Genomic DNA, 23608 nt, shown 5'->3' with positions numbered 1-23608 from the left:
TCGAATCTATGAAAATCTATCAAAAACATGTGCAGTATGTATTAAATAGCTCATAACTCTAGTCCTTTACTGACATCATTACTGGCTATGGGGACATATGTTAATTAACGTGGGTGGCTTTGTTTGAAGATACTGTGGTTATGTTTCCTTTGGCTCTTTTAAAACTTAAAAGACCGTTTCAGCTGGCTAGGGTGAAACTTCATAGAAAGACAATGAATACAAATGTTTCTTACTGAGCTCCGCATTTATTCTGCATGAGTACTAGACACATGAAATGGAGTTCTCTGGTGCACAGTGTAGAGAATGTTGATTTTTAAAAAATAAATTGTCTCACCTGCTTCCATATTAAATTCCAAAAGATTCGCAAGACGCCTTTCAGACTTTTGACTGGTAAAATATTTTGGGATCTATATTTTTATTCCTGTGCATAGCGATGCAAAGCAAGAAGACAAATTCTACTATACTATGCCCAAGGTACCTATAGATATCTAGCATTGGGTTAGGGCTATCAAGTACTTTAATGACCCTCTCACTGCAAAGCTCGGGTTTGTTTGATGAATATTTACTCCTGCCAGGACTCCGTGCCTGGAATCATTATACCCTTCCTACAATCTGTAATATAAGTTAAAAGTCCCGATTTCCAGACAGGGAAATAAAAGCTTGGAGGAGTTAAATGTCCTTCAGAGTTACATAGTAGTAACCAGTAAAGTGGGGACTGTATTTCAGGTATATTTGGTTCCAGTGATCATATTCTTTGCACACTGCCTCACTGGCTTCGCTGACACGCCACACATGACTCATGATGCATGTGGTCAACAGAAATAATCTATAATCAACAGAAATGAACTATTTCTACTGTTTATTTTCTGATACTATGAGTGTAACTCCAGGAGTGCACCCCGTTCCCCTAGCCACATGGGAAAGTAGCTTTCTTGTCTTTTAGTTTTTAATAGTATGGGTTAACTAAGGCTGACATATCAGCTCTGAGATCGAAGAGAAATGAGTGTGACCCTTTCAAAAATGAAAGCATAAACAGACTCCTCTAAAACAACTGACTGGCTTTCTCTATGCATTTATTGAATTGAGGAGAGAGTGTGGGTGTGTGCCTGCATGTGCCACAGTGTGCGTGTGCAGGTCAGAGGACAACTTTCTGGAGTCTCCTCTCTGTCTACCATGTGGATTCCTGAGATTGAACTTAAGTCATCAAGCTTGGGGCAAGCACCTTTACCCTCTCAGCCATCTCACCAACCCCACAAACAACTAATTATTCATGCTACCAGCATCAGAAGTGATGTCTGTAAGAATCAAATACCTTAGAATTTGAAGTTACCATTAATATCACCCAATCCCATTCCACATTTTCCCAGTGCTCAATACCCATTTAAAAAAAATCCCAACAGCCTGGAGCTACAAGTAAAGCAATAAAGGTCAAGTCGTAAAGATGGTGGGACAGCGCAGAGCAGCAGCTCTCCCTGGCAGTGCCTTGAAGGGTAAGCCCGAGTAGATCAGGAACGGTAAAGAATACAGACATGGCAGGATGAAGTGACACCGGTGGGAGACATGCGGCCCTTTAAACAGTGATACAGCTTTCGGGGACGCTAAGTTACAATACTAGCCATCGGATACTCTCAGCTTAGAGTCCCATGAAAGTGGACACTAGAGTGCATCCTTATATAGAGGTAGTATGCTTAAAGCTGAGTCCCCACATCAGGAATGGGGGACAAAATCATACAACAAGTAAAGTAACCCCATACAGCCAAGAAGCATCCTTGACTTGGCCACTGCTATGTCTAACTGATTGCTTGAGGTAGTGGAGACATCTAATAAATGCGTTGGTCCCAGCCATCCAATGGAGAGTACGAGGGGAAATCCTTTTTCATACACTCCTACCCTCACTGGCTTAGATATGTGCCATTTCACAGTGACTCCCCACGAATTCCTATGGGTGCAGAGAAATTCTGCAGGGTCTTAAGCTAGGAGTGACTGAAGACACCTCTATTTTGAAAACCAAAGGTCATCAGTTCCTGCCTTGGATCCAAGATAAGGCATCTACCAAGGTGCTTCTGAGTCCGTTTTATCTTTTCAATTTCCTTGCTTAAAGCCTTCATTGTAGAGTTGGCAAAACTCAAACAAGGGAGGCCAAAAGGAATGCAGGGGGAAGGGTCAGAGAAACCTGTGTTATAGACAGCTGCATTAGATGGTCAGTCAATACATGTCCAATAAATGAAAAGAAAAGCTCAGGAAAGCCACACTATAAATACGTCAAGCTGCTGGTTGTCTGTCAGAATCAATACATCATCTCAGGTTAAATAAAGACAAGCCCTGTGAATGGAGCTCTTCGATTTAGCTGCCAAATGGGTCAGATAATGCTGATTTCCCAGGAATGGAGTGTTTGGTAGGTAGCCCACCTCTTCTGACTCAGTGTCTGTGCCCAACCTGTTCCCCATGAGTGCCTTAGTAGGAAAGGTGCAGATGAAAAGGGGCTGAGTAAAAGTGTCACTGCTCTTAGCATGACCCAAACGCTTCCCCAAACAAGCACTCTTGAGTGGCCAGAGAGGCTGGTTAATTGCCAGAATGCTGATAAAGTTAGCTTTGACCATCGCTTCTGCCAGTGCTCTTGTTGCTCTTGCGGAGGTCTTCATTCTGCTTCTTTGAAACCCTTCCCACCACCTGCTTGCTTTTTAATAGTTCCAAGTTCATTGGTGAAATTCTCCATCTTATCCATTTTCTTCAATATACTCACATATTTTAGATACTCATATAAACATAGGCATGTGTTTTGTAGTGCTGGGGATTGAACCCAGAGCCCTGCACATAACCGGCAAGAGTGGCATTATTAAACTATACCCTAACCCTTCAAACTTGTTATTATATACTCAAACCTTTAAACTATAATCTCTTATGTGAGAACTCCACATATGGGCTACCTATTTCCCACAAGCTTGTCTACACACACACACACACACACACACACACACACACACACACACACACACCCCTTAAAATCTATGATAAATTTGACTGAATTCTTGAACTCTCATCAATGAAAACTCACAGAACACTTCTGTAATGGTGTTTTCCTGCTAGAGGACAACTGAGGCAGTACGAGGTAGGGCTGTGGCTCTGCTTCCTGGGTACCCATCTGGTTCTGTCTACACTCTCCCTGGGAATGGTTTCCAACAGCGGCATCCTGAGTTTATTGAGGAATTGTCCTCTCTACTATGTACTAAGTTTAAACACTGCCTCTAGCTGGAGAGAGGGCAGGAAACAGCACCTTGTTTTGTGTTTAAATTTCTTTCTCTTGGTATCTTCGAGTAAAGAACTTGACATAGACCCCCCAAAAAAGACTGCCAAGTGATAAATTCTCTTTTCTGTCCCCTTTTCCTTATAAAATGTGGCCCTCCCTACCCCTGGCTGCCTGAGCGACTTTGAACACTACTTTCTGCTCACATCAGTGAGTCTCTTGGTGTCTTTGCCATGATACCTAAAGAGGGAGGCAGCTGGAGACATCTCGGGCTCATTTTGTGGACTTTCCATTTTCTCTGGAACATCTCGGTTGGTTCCTCGATGCCTTGCAACTTAGGACATTCTCTGGATGCTCTGTTGTTACAGAGCCTCCCTGTTGGATCAGGATTGATGGAGACAATGTGAAAATCAAAGAAGAGAGCGAGCTCTAGCAAAACAACAGAGGGTAGTAAAAGTGAGGACTGTGCACAAAGAAGCAAGAGGCCAGAGATTTTATAGGGCAGAAGAAGGAACTTTTCAGGTGGAAGATCCCATTTGTAGATCTGGTTGTAAATGCAAACAGCAGTTGGTAGGCCGACCTGACTTTCTGATCAGGAGCTTTTTGGCTCCTAACTACCTACTACCTAAAGACGTTAGGACCCTGCAACTCTCCTGTCTGCAGAGGCTTGTAAGTCATCAAACCTTCAAGAGCCTTGACTTTTTTTCTATTAGTCTGTCCTAAATTTCCTCTAGGTATATTAACAGTATCAATCACACACTAGAGGCCAAAGAGGTGGCTCTGATATCTCCTTCTGTAACGGTATTTTCTTGTAACAAATTACTTTGCTCAGAAGTTAGGAGCATTGCTTTATTTTGTACTTCAATGCAACCAATCACATTTTTTAGAATATTTTTGTTTATATTTGACAATTTCAAACATGTATACATATGTATACACATCTTAGTCATATGGAACCTTAATCCCCTTTCCTACTCTCTACACTCTCCCCTAAACCTTTCCCTTCCCACCTTCATGTCCTCTTCTTTTGTCTTTTGTTTTTTTTTTTTAAAGAAATGACCCACTGAGCCTGCATGGGTATGGGGTCATCTAGCAAAGCATGGTCCTACTAGTGGCCACACCCAAAAGAAAAATGGCTCCCATCCCCCAAAACCATCAATTGCCAATAACTCCTCAATTATGAATGGAATCTCATGAATCTCTCCCATATCCACTCCAGAATGTTGACCGGCTTGACTTTATGCTGGTCCTTGCAGATTACCACAGAGGATGTGAATTCATGAGTACAGTGGCCATGTTGTGTCTCAACACCCTCCACACCCTCCAGTTCTTCTATTGCATTCTGCCTTTCCCCAATGTTTCCTGAGTCCTAAGAGGTTGATTTAGACGTCTCATTTGGAGCTGAGCGTTCAACAGTAACTTAAACTCAGCATTTGGATCCGGTATATGTTTCCCATTGTCCAATACAAAAAGAAGCTTTTTTTAAACTAAGTTTTAGAGAAGCACTAATCTATGCGTATAAACAAATATTTAGAAAGCAGTTTGACATCATGTTCATTGCAAAACAACAGTAGTAAGTTCTCTCCTAGGGCCTGTGACCTCCCAGTCATGGGATTTTCACCAAGTTTAGAATACCAGGTATGACATCCTTCATATGAAGCAGATCTCAAATCCGATTGGTTGTTCTCACAACAGCCATGTCACTAGTGCACAGGTAGGGACTGAGCCTAGTTCAGTCTGCTGACATGGAGGGTCCACCTCTAGGTAAGTCTACTGATGAATTTTCTTGCCCCCAGCCTGCTTTCAGCACTGTGAAGGCCAGTCAGCCCATCTGTGCTACTATTCCCTACTTCCATTAAGGACGTCGTCCTCTCCCTCTCTCACGTGCCCTTTCTAGCTTTCTGACCACCAAAGATACCCCACATTCAATACAGAAACATAAAAATTTGAAGCTAGCATCCATGTGTAAGGGCCCATGAAGCACTTGATTTTCTGAGCCTGAGTTATCTTGCTACAAATTTAATAATTACATTTTCTTTATAACTGAATAAAATTCTATTGTGTAAATACATCACATTTCATTACTTAATTATCGACTGATGGACAGCTAGGATAATTCCGTTTCCTAGCGATTGTGAATAGAGTGGCGGCGAGCACACTTGAGCAAATAATTCAGTAGCAGGACATAGAGTCCATGGAGCATCTGCCCCAGAAACAGTGTAGCTGGGCTCGGTCACATGGTAATTATACTTCTGGCTTTTATTAATTTATTTGCAGTGTGTGTATATGTGTTCTGTGTTTTATAGTTTGTACTTTCTTCTCTTAATTTATTTGGGGATGAAATCTTAGGCATAATATCATGAAATAAAAATAAACCGTTTAAAATGTTTAATTTAATGTATTATTATTGTTATCGATTGCTGTGTGTGCACATAAACACAGGCATGCGTGTATGCTGTGAAGACATGTGGAATATTCATTTTGTCCGGGGATGTTTAGATAACCATGTTGTTTTCTGCTTCCATGTGAATTTTGAGATTTTTTTCTCCATTTCTGTGAATAACGTCCTTAGAATTTTAATGTGGATTGCAATGAATTATACCTGCTTTTTTAAAAAAATAAATCGATTTATTTTTACATGCATGTCTGTTTTTCCCGCATGTATGTCTGAGCACCATTTGCATGCACTGGCGCTGGATCCTCTGGGATGAGTTTTTAAATCTGCCACCTTATCCATAAGTCTTACCTGCTGATCACAGCATTTAGAGTCTTTATATCTCGGGCACCTTATAACTACAAGTATTTGTTGGTGTTTTCTGCCTCGTCTGCCGAAGGTCTTGTTATATCTGAGACGATATTGCAGTGTCCTATTTTTTGGCAAAGGGTAATAGGAGGATATTAAAAATTTATATAGACTCTGTTGTAAACTTGCCAACAGTGGATGTTACAGTCTGTGTCCTTCTTTGTATACTTCTCCATTCTGAGCAATAAATACCGGGGTTGTTATGTTAAGAAAGCTATCCTCACTGTACGTGTTAAAGCACGGTAAGGCGGACTTTACTTATGAGCATCATGGCGGGCATAGGAAACAGTACGGAGTAATTTTTCACTGGAGGGGAAAGACTGAACACAGCATGGCTAAGGAGGGAGAAAGAAGGAGCTGAGTGAGATCAGGGCACGGAAAAGGAAGAGAAAGTAAAGCCAGGGGTAGGAAGGACTCTGGATGAACTGACTCACCAGAATTCTTGATGAGAACAGCCCATGGGTGTCAGGAATTGCCTATGGGATGGTGGAAGATGAAGGAAATAATTTACATATCTCTTTGATTAGATAGATATCCAGGATAGAAGCTGCCTGACTTAGAAAGTTTCTGGCAAAATGGCAAAATAGGATTTTGTGAGGAAAAGGTAGGCCTAAGGAAAGATTGAGGATGTTAGCATTAAGTCAAGTAAGAATCATTGTAAACTCTGAGTATCAAAATGCTGCAAAAGTCTTCTTTTTATTCTGTTGTCACAGAAGGCACTTGGACAATCAGATCATATTATTTAAAGCAACTGCTCTCAACCTGTGATATCTTCAGGGACTGAATGACCCTTTCACAGGGGTTGCATGTCAGATATCCTACCTATCAGATATTTACATTATGATTCAGAAGAGCAGCAAAAATACAGTTATGAAACGGCGATGAAAATAATTTTGTGGAAGAGGGTTACCACAACATGAGGAATTGTATTAAAGGAAGGTTGAGAACCACTGATTTAAAGTGACTTAATAGTTATCATAATGTTGCTTGGGTGGATGGCACTGAAATTTCTCTATAATGGCGGACATATCCTGAAATAATGCATTTTGAAATGTTCCATTTACTCAACAAATTAACAGCAGTTCATGGGTTTCTTTTTAGGATGCTCGAGTCAGACAGCCTATTATAGAACAGCTGAAGCAACGTATTAAATATTGTGGGAATCCACTTAGTGAAGTTTTAATAAATACCTGCTGCTTTCCTTAGGTAGCAAAAATAAGCTTTTTGTTATTAGGTACACACTGCAAGCAATAATGAGTTGCATTGGGAAAAGAGACAGAGCTCTTGCTATTGCCTGCACGGAGATGTATGGCATTTAGTCCTAACAAACTTTCCTCTGGCTCCTTCTCAAATGGAGAAAATAAGATAACAAAAGAGGCCTTAAAAGGTGAGATTTCCTGTTTTATACATTGGAAAGGGCTCCACCGAGACTTGGGAGCAGTAGCACAGTGCGTGTCTCCTTGATGCCTACCATGTATTTGTTTAGTGCTGATGGTCATAGACTGCTTTTTTAATTAACATAATTTATTCTGGGACTTTTGAAGGACGTGTCTGTATCTGTTCTCTGCATTCTACCTTTTCACGTCCCATCCTTAAAGCCTGCCAGTCTACACTGGGAAGAGCACAGACAGTGAAAAGGGAGACAGGAGAGGGGCATCAAAGCCATTTTGTAGATGACTGTATTAAATGGTAAGTCTATTAAACAAAATGAGAAGCTCAAAAAGAACCTTCTATAACTATGCCAGGTAGTTCTGTGCCATTCTGAATCAATACATCATCATATATAGCAGATCCAAGGGAAATACAGTTTCTAGCTTACTAAAGGATAATGCAGAAAGACCTTTCCATAGTCTGAGGTTAGCATGGCATAGTCTCCAGAAATACAAAGCATCCAGCAGTGAACTGTCTCTGCTCTTTGCTAGCTGCAGAGCCCAGGGCATGATTATATGGCCTCTTTAAGTCTGAGTTTCCTCAAATATAAACCAGCAATAATGTTTAATGCCCTATTAGTCCCTAGGGTTGCTCTGATGATTAACTGGTAATATATAAAGCCACTGAAATGTGTGGTGTTGTTATTTTTACAATTTGTTAATCTTTTATTGAATCTGATGTCAGGCTCTGTAATACTTTCCTGGGATCCCTGTTTAATGCCACATGTCCCTCTATAAAATAGAAAGCCATTGCCTGTGACCATTAATAACTTTCCTTAGTGGAAAGCAAAAGATTTGGTAGCGTCATTAAGCTCCCTAATCATGTTCTATCCACCCACAGAGCATCAAGTGAAAAGAGTAGAGCTATTTTTAGGTTTGCCAGTAATACCCTTGCATATGAAAACCCATAACCAGCAGGCCAGAAGTGTTCTTTTATAGACTTACAGCTTGTATTCTGTTTTCATGCTAACATGAAGTTTATTGCTTGAATAATACATATGAGTAACAAAACTAAGAAGTATTACCAGTAAACTATTAAAGGAGAAATAGTAAATGCAAGTAGCGTATGATGGACAAAGAGTATCATGAAGCTAGAACCTGTATAGTGGAAGCTTGGGGAATACATATCAATAAATCACTGTACTAAAATAATAACAAAGGCACCCTCCTAAAGACTCTAGCCCTGCCACTTCACTGCTGTTAAAAGAAAGCGTTCCGTGACAGATGGAGAGTGGCTGGCACTGAGGTAGCATGGACTTTCGCAGGATTTATTTCTCTGGTCCCTGTTCCCGTCTGTGTGAGTAGCTCTATCCTACAGAAGCAGCAAGTCTCCTACCACCACCGCACCTCTTATTTATAAGACAGTGGTAGTGGGTCATAACAAACTTCCTGGGGTTGTATTGCCATGTATGTGATGCCAGGCTGTCAGAACTCTTTATAAGTATTTGTTTTAGAAGGATTCTTTTTAGAAAAAATTAGGAATTTTTTGTGGCCAAATGATAATGAACAAATAAATCAACAGATAACTATCCAGTATATGAGAAATTCCTTCCCCACAACCCCCGTAGTCTCAGCTCCTGGTCCATTTAGACTCCTAACAAGTCTTTCTATCCCATCCTTTCTCCTCCCAGAAAAAAGCATCTCCATTCACTGTCTTTATGACTCCAAAGGAAGAGACCATCACTTTCCAGATGCTCTTGAATGTTTGTTCTGGAAATTAAATTACCTTCCAGTGTACTAAGAAGTCAAAGTAGAAGTCTTCTTTATTTCTAAGAACACACACCAAAGAATAATTTGTTTATTGAAATGTGCTGTTAAGAGAAAAGGAAAACTATGTACTTGAAGTGTTGTTTGGGGTTTTGTTTGTTTGTTTGTTTGCTCATTTCTTTTGTTTTGTTTCTTGAGGCAAGGTCTTGGTAGCCAGGTGGCCTCAAACTTCCGATCAGGCAGGAGCATGTATATGTTGTGTGTGCATACGTGTGTATGTGCCTGAGCATGTGCATGTATGTTCGTATTTGATTGAAGCACAGCTTAGTTCAAGTCTTTGTCTTTTAAGATTTGCTTCCCCAATACCCCAGTATGCAACCTAGCAGCTCCAGTGTTCTGCAGTCTTTCCACCTCTAAGCGTCCCATGACAGTGTCTGATACTGTCAGATCCCACATTCCTAAAGAAGACTTCTATGAAAAGCTTTTTGAAGATGTGGTAAGATGTTTGAGAATTCAAAATGAAGCCTATTACTCCATATTCTAACCTAAAGAATTAATTGATTAAAAACTGTTAAAATGCTGGACCTCTGATGGGGCTGACTGGACAAGCCCTGTCCCCCATACCTCACCCTCATTTCTGCCAAAAGTCCTTTAAGGAGCCCCTAGTCCAGCCGCCTTATGGTGCCTGTTGCCTAGGCCCCTCCCGTTGTGCAAGAGGTCCCTGTGCTTCCTCTCCTTCCCCTTCTTAGGTTATGACCTGTGGCGTTTTAATTAACCTTTCTTTAAAACTCAAACCAGTGGGAAAATGTACATGGTAAGCGTTTGGTTTGATGGCGATAAGCACATCACCTGGCGGTGCAGTCACCACCCCCATCCTCCTCCACAGATTTTTACCGATGGAAAACTAACTCCTCATTTCTGACAGGCTTTTTATCGCAGCTAAACTAAGTGAGGAACACAGCAAACTCAAAAGTCATAATTCTGGGCAAGGGACAGACAGGGAGTCAAGGGTGGAGGGAGGTACTGATGGGTAGAAGAGCATAAGAGAAGGTTGGGAGAGCCTAACCAGATTGCATTGTGTATAGATAAAATGGTCAAAGAACCAGCCCAATAGAGTATTGCTAGAGGGACACTTTTTAACAGTTGTTCTTTCCCAAAGCTTTGATGACTCCCCTTATTATCAGGAGTGCTCCTCCAGCCTGGTGAAAACAGCTTGCTGCTCCTTCCACAGAGCCCCATCCCACAGGCTCTCAGAGCCCCTTTCCAACTCTGTAAAGGACAGACAAGAGCTTAGCAGAGCATCTGTCTCTCAGTTACAGATTGTGAGTACAAGTGTGAGTTTCTGCTTCTCAGGACATCACAGGGGCCGGGCAAACAGGAGGGCCCCCAGCACCAGGAGATTCATGGGACTCCTGTATCCTAGATGTCAAACAGTAGCCCACAGAAAGAAAAGACTTTATTCCCCACCCTCACCCTGCTAACAATCCTTTCCACAGTCTGGAATCTTTCACACGCAGGGAACCATGAGCTAGCCTCAACCATCAGTTCTGTGATGTTCTGCTCCACCCCCAAGCCTTTGGTGCTGAGACAGAGCTCTCAAAGCTGTAACATTGGAAACACTGTCAACACATCCAGCTTCTCTCTGTTTTTCCAGACATGTGTGAGGCAGACTGACCTCTGTAAAGTTCTCTGGTGGTTTTCGGAAAAGGAAGTATCATGTACAAATCAAGAAGTAGCTGGGTGGTGGTGGCACACATTGTTATTACTAGCACTTGGGAGGCAGAGGCAGGCAGATCTCTGAGTGTGAGGACAGCCAAGGCAACACAGAGGAAACTCTGTCTTGAAAAACAAAAACAAAAACAAGGGGGGAGAAGTATTTGTAGTCAAAAGGAATAACTAGTTCATACATGGTTCATCATACTCTGATGAGCTGACAAAGTCATCAAAATCATTTTTTAGGAATAGAAGTTGCTCTATATTGCTTCAACTCAGTATTTCCATATACATGTGCCCTTAGTATAAATCATACCCTGATGTGATTTGCAAAGGCTAAAACTACCGGAGTGGTAGACTGAAGTTAGCATCCTAGAAAAACACCTCCCTAGAGACATGATTCCTCCTCCAAACGAAGCACAATGACTTGGGTCAAGCAGGGTGGATATCCTTTCGTATCCCACAGCACTAAGCTGAACGTCCTCTGGAACTATTAGTCTTAGCTGGTAGCTTTCACCTGATGCCCAGACTCAGAAATCCAGGAACAGAAAGCAAGCAAGCTGCAGAAGTTGTATCTATAGGAGTGTGGAGTCCAAAGCAAGGGAGGCGAGGCAGCCCTGATTTAGAGTCCACCGCCAAGAAGAGCATAAGACTGTCCTTTTCAAGGATGAAGGAACTCTTGTACTCATGAAGGAAAGAATTTGAAACCAGTACTCAGGGAGTGACAGAGTTTGTTCATCTTCTAGGACCTCAGAATGACCATGGCCAAAAATTATCATCACTAAGTGATCCCAGGCCATCTGTCACTCATGATGAATCCATTGCTTCCTACTCTATCTCTCAGCCTTCATAGTCTGTCCTTTGCACTTGCACAGTAAAGGTATATTTAAAGGGTAACGTCTTCCCTACTAGAGTCTCGTCTGTATCAAAGACTTTTTACAAGGGATTTCAAGAGACCCTTGGAGATCTTCAAAGCAAGATACAAAATTTTTTTCATCTTTTTTCTTGTTACCTTGAAAAATATTTCTTAAAATATTTTTATACAGCTTGGGCTGGCATCAAACTCACAATCCTCCTGCCTCTGTCTCACAAATACTGGGATTACAGATGTGTACTACTACGCACATCTCAGAATGCTTTTTAATTGAGCACGCCTTAAGGTATCCTCAAAGTCTACTGTGTCACTGAGTTGCACATAGGAGGCACAGAACTCCTAAACAGATTGATTGTTCAGTGACATACCATGGCCATTCTTATGCCTTAACTTGGTTTTTCATGGACTAAATTAAACATACTCTTCCATTTGGAGTGTGTGTGTGTGTGCGTGTGTGTGTGTGTGTGTGTGTGTGTGTGTGTGTGTGTGTGTGTGTTTGAATGTACACCCACAAGTATGTGCATTTGTTTACTTTGACACTAGCTTAAGTGGTACAGAGTTTTAGAAAATAAAATACAATGAAGGTTTCCTGCATTGTGGAATGTGGAAAACTTTCAATGTAACAATTTTTGTGCCAATGAACAAATGAAAGTTACACAGTTAAGGATTACCATAGGTATGGAATATTTTTGAAACAATGTTTCAGGGGTTTTTTTTTTTTTCAATATGTCTTCAAGAAAAATTTGAGAAAAAGTCTCAAGTAGCCCAGGCTGGCCTCAAACTCACTATGTAGCCAAGCGTAACCTTGAGCTTCTGCCTCTGCCTCCAAAGAGCTGGAACCACAGATGTGCACCACTACTCCCAGCTTCGTGCTTGTTCATTTTTTAAAATACCTCAGATGATTTAGAACTTGTCTGAGAGCGTTTTCTTTAATAAGACTTTGATTTTGTCACGTCTTGGATTTGTAGTAGCAATGCCTATATCATTACCAAGAATCTCATACTTCCAGTGTGAGCTTGGTGGAGCCTTGGGCTCTAGAAATGATCAGACTTGTTTGCAGCTTCGTGCTATAAAAGAAAAGATGTTCATCCATTCACTCACAGATTTTTTTGAGCATCTAGCATGCCTGAAACCTTGCTCTAAGAACTGGGAAGAAGGTACTGAACTAAACCAAGAAAATCTCTGTGCAATACTGAAGAGGGAAACAAAGAATAAAGAGGAAAAAATTAGGTGACCCATTAAAAGGCAATTAAATGTTACAAAAGCAAAATAAATTAAGGAATCAGGGATGAGAGTGCTGAGGGAGCAGCTGAGAGGGAGAGACGGTGACATGAAGCAGTGAAGTCAGAATAGGTCCAATAGAACAGGTAGCAGCTAAGCAGGCGCTTAAAGGGGAGCAGAGAGAGAACCGAGAATATCTCCAGAAGAGCCAGACGGGCTGTTCAGGATGCTGACACGATCCTGAGGCCACCAGCCTAGACTCTGGGCTGAACTAATGGAAGCTTTAAACAAAGACACGGCATAATTTTGCTTTTCAGGTTTGAGAAGATGTCCAATAGGCAAAAGCACTTGTGAAATCGTGAGGACCTAAGTTTGGATCCCGAGAGCTCAGGGATATAGTAGCATCAACTTCTGTAACCCCAGTGTTCCTATGGGGAGATGAGAGGCAGAGGAAGCTCACAGGACTGATAAGCTGGAACACACTGCGGAAAAATAGCGAATAAACCCTGTCTCAAACCAGATGGAAGGCAGGGACTGACATCTAAAATTCTGCTCTGACCTTTACACACGCACGGTGGCAAACATGTGCTCACATCGATACACACAGCTGTGTGTAAACACACACCTAACACACAACATACACACACATATTGAGCATTTAGATAGATTGCTATAGAAACTGTTGAGGTTAGATTCTAGGGGCCAAGAGAGGAATAGACACACAAGCCAGGAATTTGTCATGTTAGTCCAAGTGAAATGACTGGACCAGGACACTAGCAGTCAAGGGAGTAGGGTGGGGTTCTGAATTTATCTTGGAGGCAGATAAATTCCTTAGCCCCAAGGAGTTCTGACAGCTTGGATGAGGAGAGAGAGCAGAGGGGAGAATGCTGTACGACTCACATGTCTGGGGTCTGAGCAACTGGAGCTGGGATAGAATTGGGGGGAAGCTATGCTGGGTGCTGCTGTGACCAATTGAAGCTGGACAGTTTACAAATGACATAGACTTGCTTTGCACAATTGCGGGAGCTGGGAAGTCCAAGACCAAGGTTCCAGCAGATCTGATGTCCGGGGAGGGCCTTCTTCTTCAGATGTGACCTTCTGTTCAAGCCCTTCTCTCATCATGTAAGAGATGAGTTAGTTTCAGAAGTCCTTGAAAAAGATGCTGATCTCATTTGGGGGTGGTCACTGCCCTTATGACATAATCGTCTCCCAACCTCTCCTCTTCCTATGGACAACCTAGGCGTTAGGATTTCAATGTGTGAGACTGGAGGGGAAACCAGAACACTTGGAATATTATCTGTGAAGTAGTGAGATAAATTCTGACGTGATAATGATACCACTGGTATAATACTGGGGCATTAATCCCCTTCCGTCTATTTAACTGAATTGTAAACCATTAAATGAAAAAAAAAATCATTCTGCGGTCTAATCCTAGCAGTATGTCTATTTTTCTTGGATCGTACATACTCTTCAGGATTATAAAACCTCTTTCTCAATATGCAGCCAAAGTGGCTATGTTTCCAGGAATTCTACAGATGAAGAAAATGTGATGGGGTCTATTTTAACCATGTCTTCTTTACATTCCTCTCAAGGTTACTACATGTATATCGAGGCCTCGCACATGGTATATGGACAAAAAGCGCACCTTTTGTCCCAGCCTCTGAGAGGCGTCCCTGGGAAACACTGCTTGATTTTTTTCTACCACATGTACGGAGCAGGAACTGGCCTGCTGAGTGTTTACTTGAAAAGGGAAGAAGACAGTAAGGAGTCCCTGTTGTGGAGAAGAAGAGGGGAGCAGAGCGTCTCCTGGCTGCGGGCACTGGTTGAATACAGCTCTAGGAGACAACACCAGGTAAGCCACGAGGGGTGAGAACCCATCAGGGACGCACGTACTGAGGCGCCCAGTGCTCTCCTGTTTTGTTTTGTTTGGTTTGGTTGCTAAAAAAGAGAATAATTTGCCCTTTTTTCAGAGGCAGAGATAAAGGCTGGATTAGTTGAACGGCAAACCTAATTAGCCTGTTATTGATTAGCTCTAAGGAGTGAATGGATAATTAGACAGGAAGCTAAAGCTTTGGACATTTATGCATAAAGTGATTGGGTTTTGTTTTGTTTTGTTTTGTTTACAATTCAAGGATGAAAGGATACCTATTTTGTCTTAGTGTGTTGTGAATGTCAAATACCTTTCTTCCAAAAGGAAGTCTCCTTCCTTCTAAATACATTGCTGCTGCTCCTAGGACCCATGATCCATTTGCATGTAGGGGGTCTTTGTTCTAAGCCTCCACTTATGAATGTGTATAGCCCATGGTAAGCTTTATAAGCCTATATGCATGACTATATTGTTGTAAAAGAAACTGAGGGTCCTGATCCCAAGTCCGTGGTCATTACCCCAAACCCTCAACTTTCCACATGCTGTAGAAACCCCCTGTCCCAGTCATTCGAATAGGTGGATCTAAGAAACTACTCTAGCCTAGAAAAGCCCAGGATAGCCGGAGACTTCACACAGCCACCAAAGCTGTGGCGTGAGCACGCCCTCCAACTAACACTCCACTCCTCCTTCTACAGCTTTGCTTCTGGGTGGTAAACCTCCTGGGCCCACTCAGCTTTAACCACTGGCTGGCTGCCTGGTCTAAGCTCAGCTCTTCCTCGGAAGGGGTATCCAAAATACGAACTTTCTTCCCTCACTCTTCTACAATACAAACAGATTTTCTAAAGATCTAAACTGAAGATATCGCAACTCAAGTGGCTGGATACATCATCATTCAAGCTGCTACACTGATGGGCAATAGATGGCAGGAGGAAGATGCTCTTCTGTCTAGGAAGGGTCTGTCAGCTAAGTACAAACGACTGTTTGGAGATGTATTGGAGAAGGTAGATTGCTCCATGAAGATGTTTTGTGACTGTTACAGAAGGTCCATGGGCCAGATGAAAACTTGCTAATGTAGTTAGTCATCATCCAGAGATGGCAGCTCAAGCTTGCTAGGCTCCAGGGAAGTCAGACTCTTCATCAAATGGATCTCAAGGCATGGTTCGGGTACCAGCAGCAGCAAAAACATCTGAAATACAAGTTCACCCAAAATGTTAATTCTCAGGATCCACCTCAGAATGCTAAATCAGAAACACTAGGGGGCTTTGGAGTCCCAGAAATTTATTTTTAATAAGCCCTACAAATGATTCTGATGCAAGCTAAAAAAGAAGAAGAAGGAGGAGGAGGAGGCAGAGGAAGAGGAGGAAGAGGAGGAGGAGGAGGAGGAGGAGGAAGAGGAGAAGAAGGAAGAAGAAGAGGAGGAGGAAGGAGAAGGAGAAGGAGGAGATGAAGAAGAAGGAGAAGAAGAGGAGGAAGAAGAAGGAGAAGGAGAAGAAGAAGGAGAAGAAGAAGGAGAGGAAGAGAAGTAGGAGGAGGAGACGATGACGAGGAGGAGGAGGAGGAGGAGAAAATCTCCAGACTTAAATGAATCTAATTCTTTGGAGATGGCATCCAAGCACTGACACACACACATTGACATACATGGGCTCACACACACACACACACACACACACACACACACACACACACACACACGCCAGGAAAAGTGTTCTACCACTGAGCTATATTCCCAGACCAGTGTTTGTGTGTGTGTGTGTGTGTGTGTGTGTGTGTGTGTGTTCTCAAATGACAGTGATATAAAATTCTCTAAAATTTGAGTTCTAGGAATCAATATACAGGGTCTTACAAAAAATTTGCTGTTTACTGGGTAGATGATCTTAGAAATTGGTTTTGGTTTTGATTTGAGAGGTGTTTTAGTCAGGGTTTGTTTTCCTGCACAAAAACATCATGACCAAGAAGCAAATTGGGGAGGAAAGGGTTTATTCAGCTTAGAGTTCCACATTGCTATTCATTACCACAGGAACTCAGGAAGAGAACTCACACAGGGCAGGAACTTGGAGGCAGAGGCTGATGCAGAGGCCATGGAGGGATGTTGCTTACTGGCTTGCTTCCCCTGGCTTGCTCAGCTTGCTTTCTTATAGAACCCAGGACTACCATCCCAGAGATGGCACCACCCACAATGGGCTGGGCCCTCCCCTCTTGATCACTAATGGAGAAAATGCCTTACAGCTGGATCTCATGGAGGCATTTCCTCAAGGGAGGCTCCTTTCTCTGTGATAACTCCAGCTTGTGTCAAGTTGACACACAGAACCAGTCAGTAAAAAAGGTCTAGTTATGGAGCCCTAGCTAATCTCCAGCTCAAGATTCTCCTTCTTAAATTCCCATTGCTGGGCTTCTAGTGGCAAACCACCACACGGCTTGAAGGATTTTTAAACATAGATTAGCAAAGCCTCTGGGCTGCCATTTTGGAATGTCATAGTTCAAGGAGTGCAAAATGGTTCTAGAGATTTTCCGTTCACAATCTAGAAGGAACACTCTGGAGTAGACCGCCCCCTTTGGCTGATAATGGAACGGGTAATCATGTTCCTCATCCGCACCTAGTGCTCACCTCAGGAATCCCACATGACTGGGGAGACTAGGCTACATTCTACTGTCTAATAGGATACAGACGCATTCATGGCTTAGCCTGGCCATCTGAAATGCAGCGGGTACTTACACTGCTAAGAGCTCTATATAAGTTATTCCAATTAATGCCATAGCTCCACTTTATAGATAGAGAAAAGCGGATAGCTCACACCCCGGTCTGCCCAGTACTGAAGTCTGTTTCCATGACCGCAGTTCTACACTGCCTGCTGCCCCACAAAACTTCCAGACTCTCCTCATTCCCTTAGAGTCACAAGCATCAAGAGGCCTTGGACAAACCTTATCTGCTCTGGGATTGTGTCTACATCTACAGAACAGGTTAATAATTCCCATCATTCGGTCACCAGCTGAGTAAAGGTGGCCATTAAATGAGATTGTGTGTGTGAAAGGGTTTTTGTAAATTTGAATGTACCAAACTATTTAAAAAATGTTTCACCGTTTTTAAAAACTCCATCTTCTTTCTGGGTTTCCCTGGAATCTAATTCTCACCACCGTGGCAGAACTGATATTCTCAATAGCTGTATCAGGCATCCAGATTCAGTTCTTACATATTTAATATAAAATATCTCATTTTAATAAATATTTATTGATGACAGGCATGTCATATATGCTAAATTTCTGCAATATAATGTGGAACTCTTCATTTTGGGAGCTTATATTTTTGTGGGAGAGTGATTTTAAAAAAAAAAAAAAAAACGGGGTTGGGGATTTAGCTCAGTGGTAGAGCACTTGCCTAGCAAGCACAAGGCCCTGGGTTCGGTCCCCAGCTCCGAAAAAAAAAAAAAAAAAAACCACTAATAGCAGAGGACGGGAGAGATGGCTCGGCAGTTAAGAGCATTTTATGTCCTCCAGAGAACCTAAGCTTGCTTCTGGCACCCTTGTTGGGTGGTTCTACAACCTCCCACAACTCCAGTAAGGATCTGACACCCTCTCCTAGCTTCCATACTCACACACACACACACACACACACACACACACACACACACACACACACACACGCGCGCGCGCGCGCGCGCAGACACGCTTGCACACCGCACACCACTCATGGCATAGACACACACAGGCATACACACCAATGAAAACACTTTAAGCCATAATCTAAAACACATCAATATAATACCAATGCCAATACAAACAAATCAGCTTGAACAGACAGAAACGGAGTTGAATAAAGGATAGCTGACCTGGATGTGGCAGGGAAAGTGATGGAATGATAAGTTGTTGGCCAGAGCCCATGATGTTGGAGCTGGACAAAAGATCTGTGGCGCAACAGAGTGACTCCAGTCAACGACAATGTAGCATAGATTTCAAAATGACCAGGCAAGTACATTTAAACGTCTCATCACCAGAAAATGATAAGCCAAAAATGACCTGCCTGATTTAATCCTTGCGTGTTATTAACATATATTGAAATGTCATGCTGAACCTTTAAAGATATAGAAGGATGGTTTGCCTAATGAAAATAGTATTAATTGGAGAGGGAGAGCAGAGATAAAGATGATTGGGTGATAAAGCCAAAGGAGTGTGGGATAACTTTTGCAACGCTTTACAGGGCATGGTAAACGTTTTGAAATTATTCTAAGAGCAGTAGGAACCAGTCAGGTGGATTTAGGGTAATGATGGGCTCTTAAGGCCATAGCTCTGGCAGCTTCTGGAAAGCACAGCACTGCAGGAGGCGGGATACTTGGGCCTCTAACACAGGTCATGTCAAGAGCACCAGGTTGGTTAGGAAGCCACAGTAAGAAGTCATCAGAAGCCTACAGGACCTTGCTTTGCATCCCTTCTGAGATACAGCCAAGACTAAGCTTGAGCTCATGATCCTTTCTTAGCTTTCCAACGCTGTGATTTGGGGGTATTAAACCACCATGCCTACCTCTACTTCATTGTCTTATGAAGTGCCTTAGTCTTGGTAACTTTGACCTGGTTTTTCTTGACCAAAAGAAGTAGCTATCAGTCCCATTTTCCTAAGTCTTCAGGACCAAATAACTTAAGAAAAGTTATATCCTGGGCTGGAGAGATGGCTCAGCAGTTAAGAGCACTGACTGCTCTTCCAGAGGTCCTGAGTTCAATGCCTAACAACCACATGGCTCACGACCATCTGTAATCAGAACTGATGCCCTCTTCTGGTGTGTCTGAAGATAATAACAGTGTACTCATATAAATAAAATAAATGAATCTTAAAGAAAAAAGTTATATCCTAATGCTTAGTAGACTTTTCACATATAGACACAGGTACACACACACACACACACACACACACACACACACACACACACACACACACACACCTATTGGGTAATACACAAACCAGTCAGCCACAGCTTCAGATCTTGTGAAAGTTAGACCAGTCTACATATGCTACCTTCACTAAAGTTCTGCACAGAATTTTATATGATATTTGATTTTTATTATAGCCGCTACCAAAACCTCAACTGTCTAATGACGTTATCAAAAGGAATGTAGGCCCATCTAATGTTGACTCTTTGAATGACTTTCAACTAGTAGTTTCCACAGGATTGCTGAACGCTGAATATTTTTATCTGAAATTTCAAACTATCCTCCAGCACCCTTGCAAATACACTTGGATTCCAGTTTGGGGACTAATAACATATCTAATTTAACCCCGTATTTACTGTAGTTGTTCTATAACTAAATATCTGTTTATTGGTTGCTGCAGGATAGGGTTAGTTAGACTTAAAACTGAAAGACAAGCCAGAATAATCTTGTACATAAATGAAAAAAAAAGATTTGCTACCATATATCTACAATCACAATAGAGAAACCACAGGTATATCACTTTATTGTCACTCAAATATTAAAGAAATTCATAATATATTTATAAAGTCCAGAGTTGGGCCAAAACACAGATTATTCAGGATATCACTCCATCAGAATTTGTCTATTATAGTAATTTAAATCCAAAAACCAGATTGTTGTTGGTGTTCAGAAAACTGAAATGTTTATTAATTGCACACATATATTGTCCTATGCAGATACATTAAAACATTTTACCCCCTTTTCTTGTCCTTTATTTTGATTCTTATTTAGGGTTGTATCTAAATTAGAGTTATCTAGAGGAATAGAACTCTGGAAGGATGGACAGACAGATGGACAGATCTGAGGGGAAGAGAAGGATTTAGAAATGGGTTAAGAATCTCCATGACATGTAATCCTCAATCTGGGGAACCAGGAAAGCTGTAACACAGCTCTGTCTATATCTGAAAACAGGAAATAATGGTCCAACCTTCAGGAAACCCTGAAGCCTCAGCTTATATGAATCTTGGAGATCAAAAGTCCCAGAGCCTAGCATTTAGTGCCCAGCAGCTGGGAGTGATAGATACCCAGTTCCAAAAGGGAGAGAACCCACTCTTTCTCTGCCTCTACCTGTAATGAATAAAGGCTGCAAAGCCTAACCTGGGCCACTGCTTCAAACGCCAATCTCCTACAGAAAGTCCTCCACAGAAATGCCCAGAAATAATCCCTTGTAACCACCTTGATGCCCCTGAGCTGAGAAAAGTTCGTGTTTAAAATTAACCATTACATGTTATGTCCTTAGAAAGTTTTCTTGACCATATTTTGTTACATGTCTATTATTAAAGTTTCATTAATTTCAAGATAATTACATAAACTTATTAATTTTTCTATTTATATACTTAATTTGGTGTAGCTTTAATAAAATTAACTTGGTTTTTTTTTATTTTAATCTAAAGCTTAAACTAATCTAATGACACAGGTGGAGTAATTGTCTTCTGGACAGTTGCCATTACCCACAAGCCTCTCTGGAGGATTCAGTCACTTATTAGCCATTATTGCAACAGCAACATCCTTGGAGCCAATGATCGATTGTTCTAGATCAAGAATATTTGATTCATTGTTTTCTTCAAAGACTCATGAAACAGAGCCCCCTCACCAATTTCATTGGAGTATGGTATTGAATATCTTTGGTGTTATGATATTGAACATAAGTGACTCTCTATCTTTTGGTCAATTTAATTATTAAACTTTTCCACCTCATGCCAGCCCCAAAGGTAAATTCAGCAGAAGCCTAAAGAAACTGAAGAGTCCAGCCTAAAGACACTGGGCAATGCTAGTCATAGAGTATTCTAAGTTCTCAGAAATGTTAGGTCACTAGGAAGTGCTCCTGGTTAAGCACCTCTGGTGAACTGCATAAAGTGGCCAGAAGAGTCACCTAGGCATCACCCTTCACTGTGGAAGATTTAAATTCCAAATAGTCTAATTTGAATTTGTAATTTTCTTTTAGTTATTGTTGCCTGATTTCATTTGATTTGATTTGATTTTAGAGACTGGGCCTCACTATGTTTCCCTGGCTGGCTTCAAATGTGCCACGTAGACCAGGCTGCCCTGGTCTACACTGCCTGGAATTTACAGCAATCCTCTCACCATAGCCTCAAGTGGCAGAGACTATAAGAACCAGGCTTGAATTTGTAATTTTGTGTCCTTTTCTTTCAAGTTAGCCCCAGCAGTTATCAAAACTTCCAAACCCACAAAGATCTTCCTGGCCAACACAGTTGTATCATCTCCTTTCTAAATTCAAACTTCATTCTTTTTCAGATAATTTTTGAAGCTATTCGGGGAGTGTCGATAAGAAGTGATATTGCCATTGATGATGTTAAATTTCAGGCAGGACCATGTGAAGGTAATATTTTCCCCAATTACATAGCTTGGTTGGAAAGGGGATTTTATAATATAGTTTCACGCTATAACAATTCAAAATTATCTTTTCTGAGAGGTAATAACTATTGTCTGTCTTTTCTGACAGAAATGGAAGATACAAGTCAACAATCCTCAGGATATTCTGAAGACTTAAATGAAATTGACTATTAAGAAATTATCTAACTTGGAGTAAGAAGAGAAAAGCTGTACCTCTCTTCAGTCACAGCGAAAACAGAAGAAACGGATAGTGGATAGTCTTAAGGATTGCATAAGTTGAACTGACTTCAGAAGGCCCTCTTTCATTACTTTTGGAAACTGTGTCTCTGTATATTGACTCAGGGCTTCCTTCTGTTCCCCCCTGCACATCTGACAACTGTTACTAGAAGTACAGGCTGTCGGGTTTACACAAACCACTTCCTCTTAATGTTGGTGCCAGTTGAAATACAAATGTACTGTGTTACCGTCACTTTACAGTATAAAGGGCACAGTCAGAATGAGTGTGCTTATTAGTCTGCATTCAGTGAATGTACTGGTAGATGAGGTGTTGGTGGTTTTCCTTTTGAGTTTCAAGAATGAAAAGTTTTCTTAATAATGCAAGGTCAGTAATGCCTGCAAAATGAATGCAGTGTTTTATGGTAACAAGTTCTTCTGGAAATGAGGTCACATTTGTATACTTGTTTCGCACAGAGAGCGACAAGTCTTTACTATTTCACCAGAGGTAAGAGAAAGGTGTTTTCGTAGAGCCCCAGGGTAGGTCTGTACTAACTCATGCTGCCTTGCAAGGCCTTGCCGCCGTCTTCCTTCTTCTCCCTTTGAACTGCCTTGGACAGTCGCCAGGAGCACCTGGACAGAAATGCACCTTTTCAACAAGGCAAGCTTGACTTTTTTTTTTAATGTACATACACCCAACAATTTTTATAAATGTGTTAAGCAATTTGACTGATTTTTATCATAAATAGTTTTAGTGAAGTTTTTAGTAGTATGAGTTCCACCACATTTGCTAAAGTATGGTTTTCTATTGATTTATTTAGAGAGTTTATATGTGTGCAATTGTGTGGCTAATCAGCTGTCTAAAACTTCAAAATTACCCAATAAAAGATCATTTGAAAATCCTTTCCTTAGCAATAAACTCATCACTACATTATTTGTCTTTATCAGAACATAACCATTACATAATCGCAAACTCTACTTTGAAGCTCTATTCTGCCTTAATTAAATGTTTTAAGCCACCAATGACATTACTACGTACTTTCACATAATAATTAATATTTAAAGATTACTTCATTTCCCGTAATAATCTCAGTTTCCCTAAAATTTATCTCTAGAATTAAACTGTAAAGACCTGACTTTTCCTTTAGCTTTTAAAATTAAGTGTATTTGTTGGGGAGCAGCACACGCGTGTCATAGTGTGAGTGGTTCAGGCTTTCACTTCAGG

The 23608-nt window shown here is 41.4% G+C and overlaps 1 protein-coding gene across 1 annotated transcript in view; it reads left to right on the top strand.

Moving 5' to 3' along the window:
• Mamdc2 (MAM domain containing 2) overlaps positions 1-23302 on the top strand; it is a 151784-nt gene extending 128482 nt beyond the window's left edge. The window contains exons 12-14 of the mRNA XM_032891724.1: positions 14585-14844; positions 22072-22156; positions 22280-23302. Of these exons, the coding sequence (XP_032747615.1) occupies positions 14585-14844; positions 22072-22156; positions 22280-22344 (410 nt within the window). The 3' untranslated portion in view covers positions 22345-23302. The remainder of the gene's footprint in view (positions 1-14584; positions 14845-22071; positions 22157-22279) is intronic.
• Positions 23303-23608: the final 306 nt, after the last annotated feature.

The sequence above is a fragment of the Rattus rattus genome, chromosome 2 (genome assembly GCF_011064425.1).
Source record: "Rattus rattus isolate New Zealand chromosome 2, Rrattus_CSIRO_v1, whole genome shotgun sequence".
Lineage (NCBI taxonomy): Eukaryota > Metazoa > Chordata > Mammalia > Rodentia > Muridae > Rattus > Rattus rattus.
Note: the sequence above shows the minus strand (reverse complement) of the source record. Positions and strands in the feature narration are given on the sequence as shown.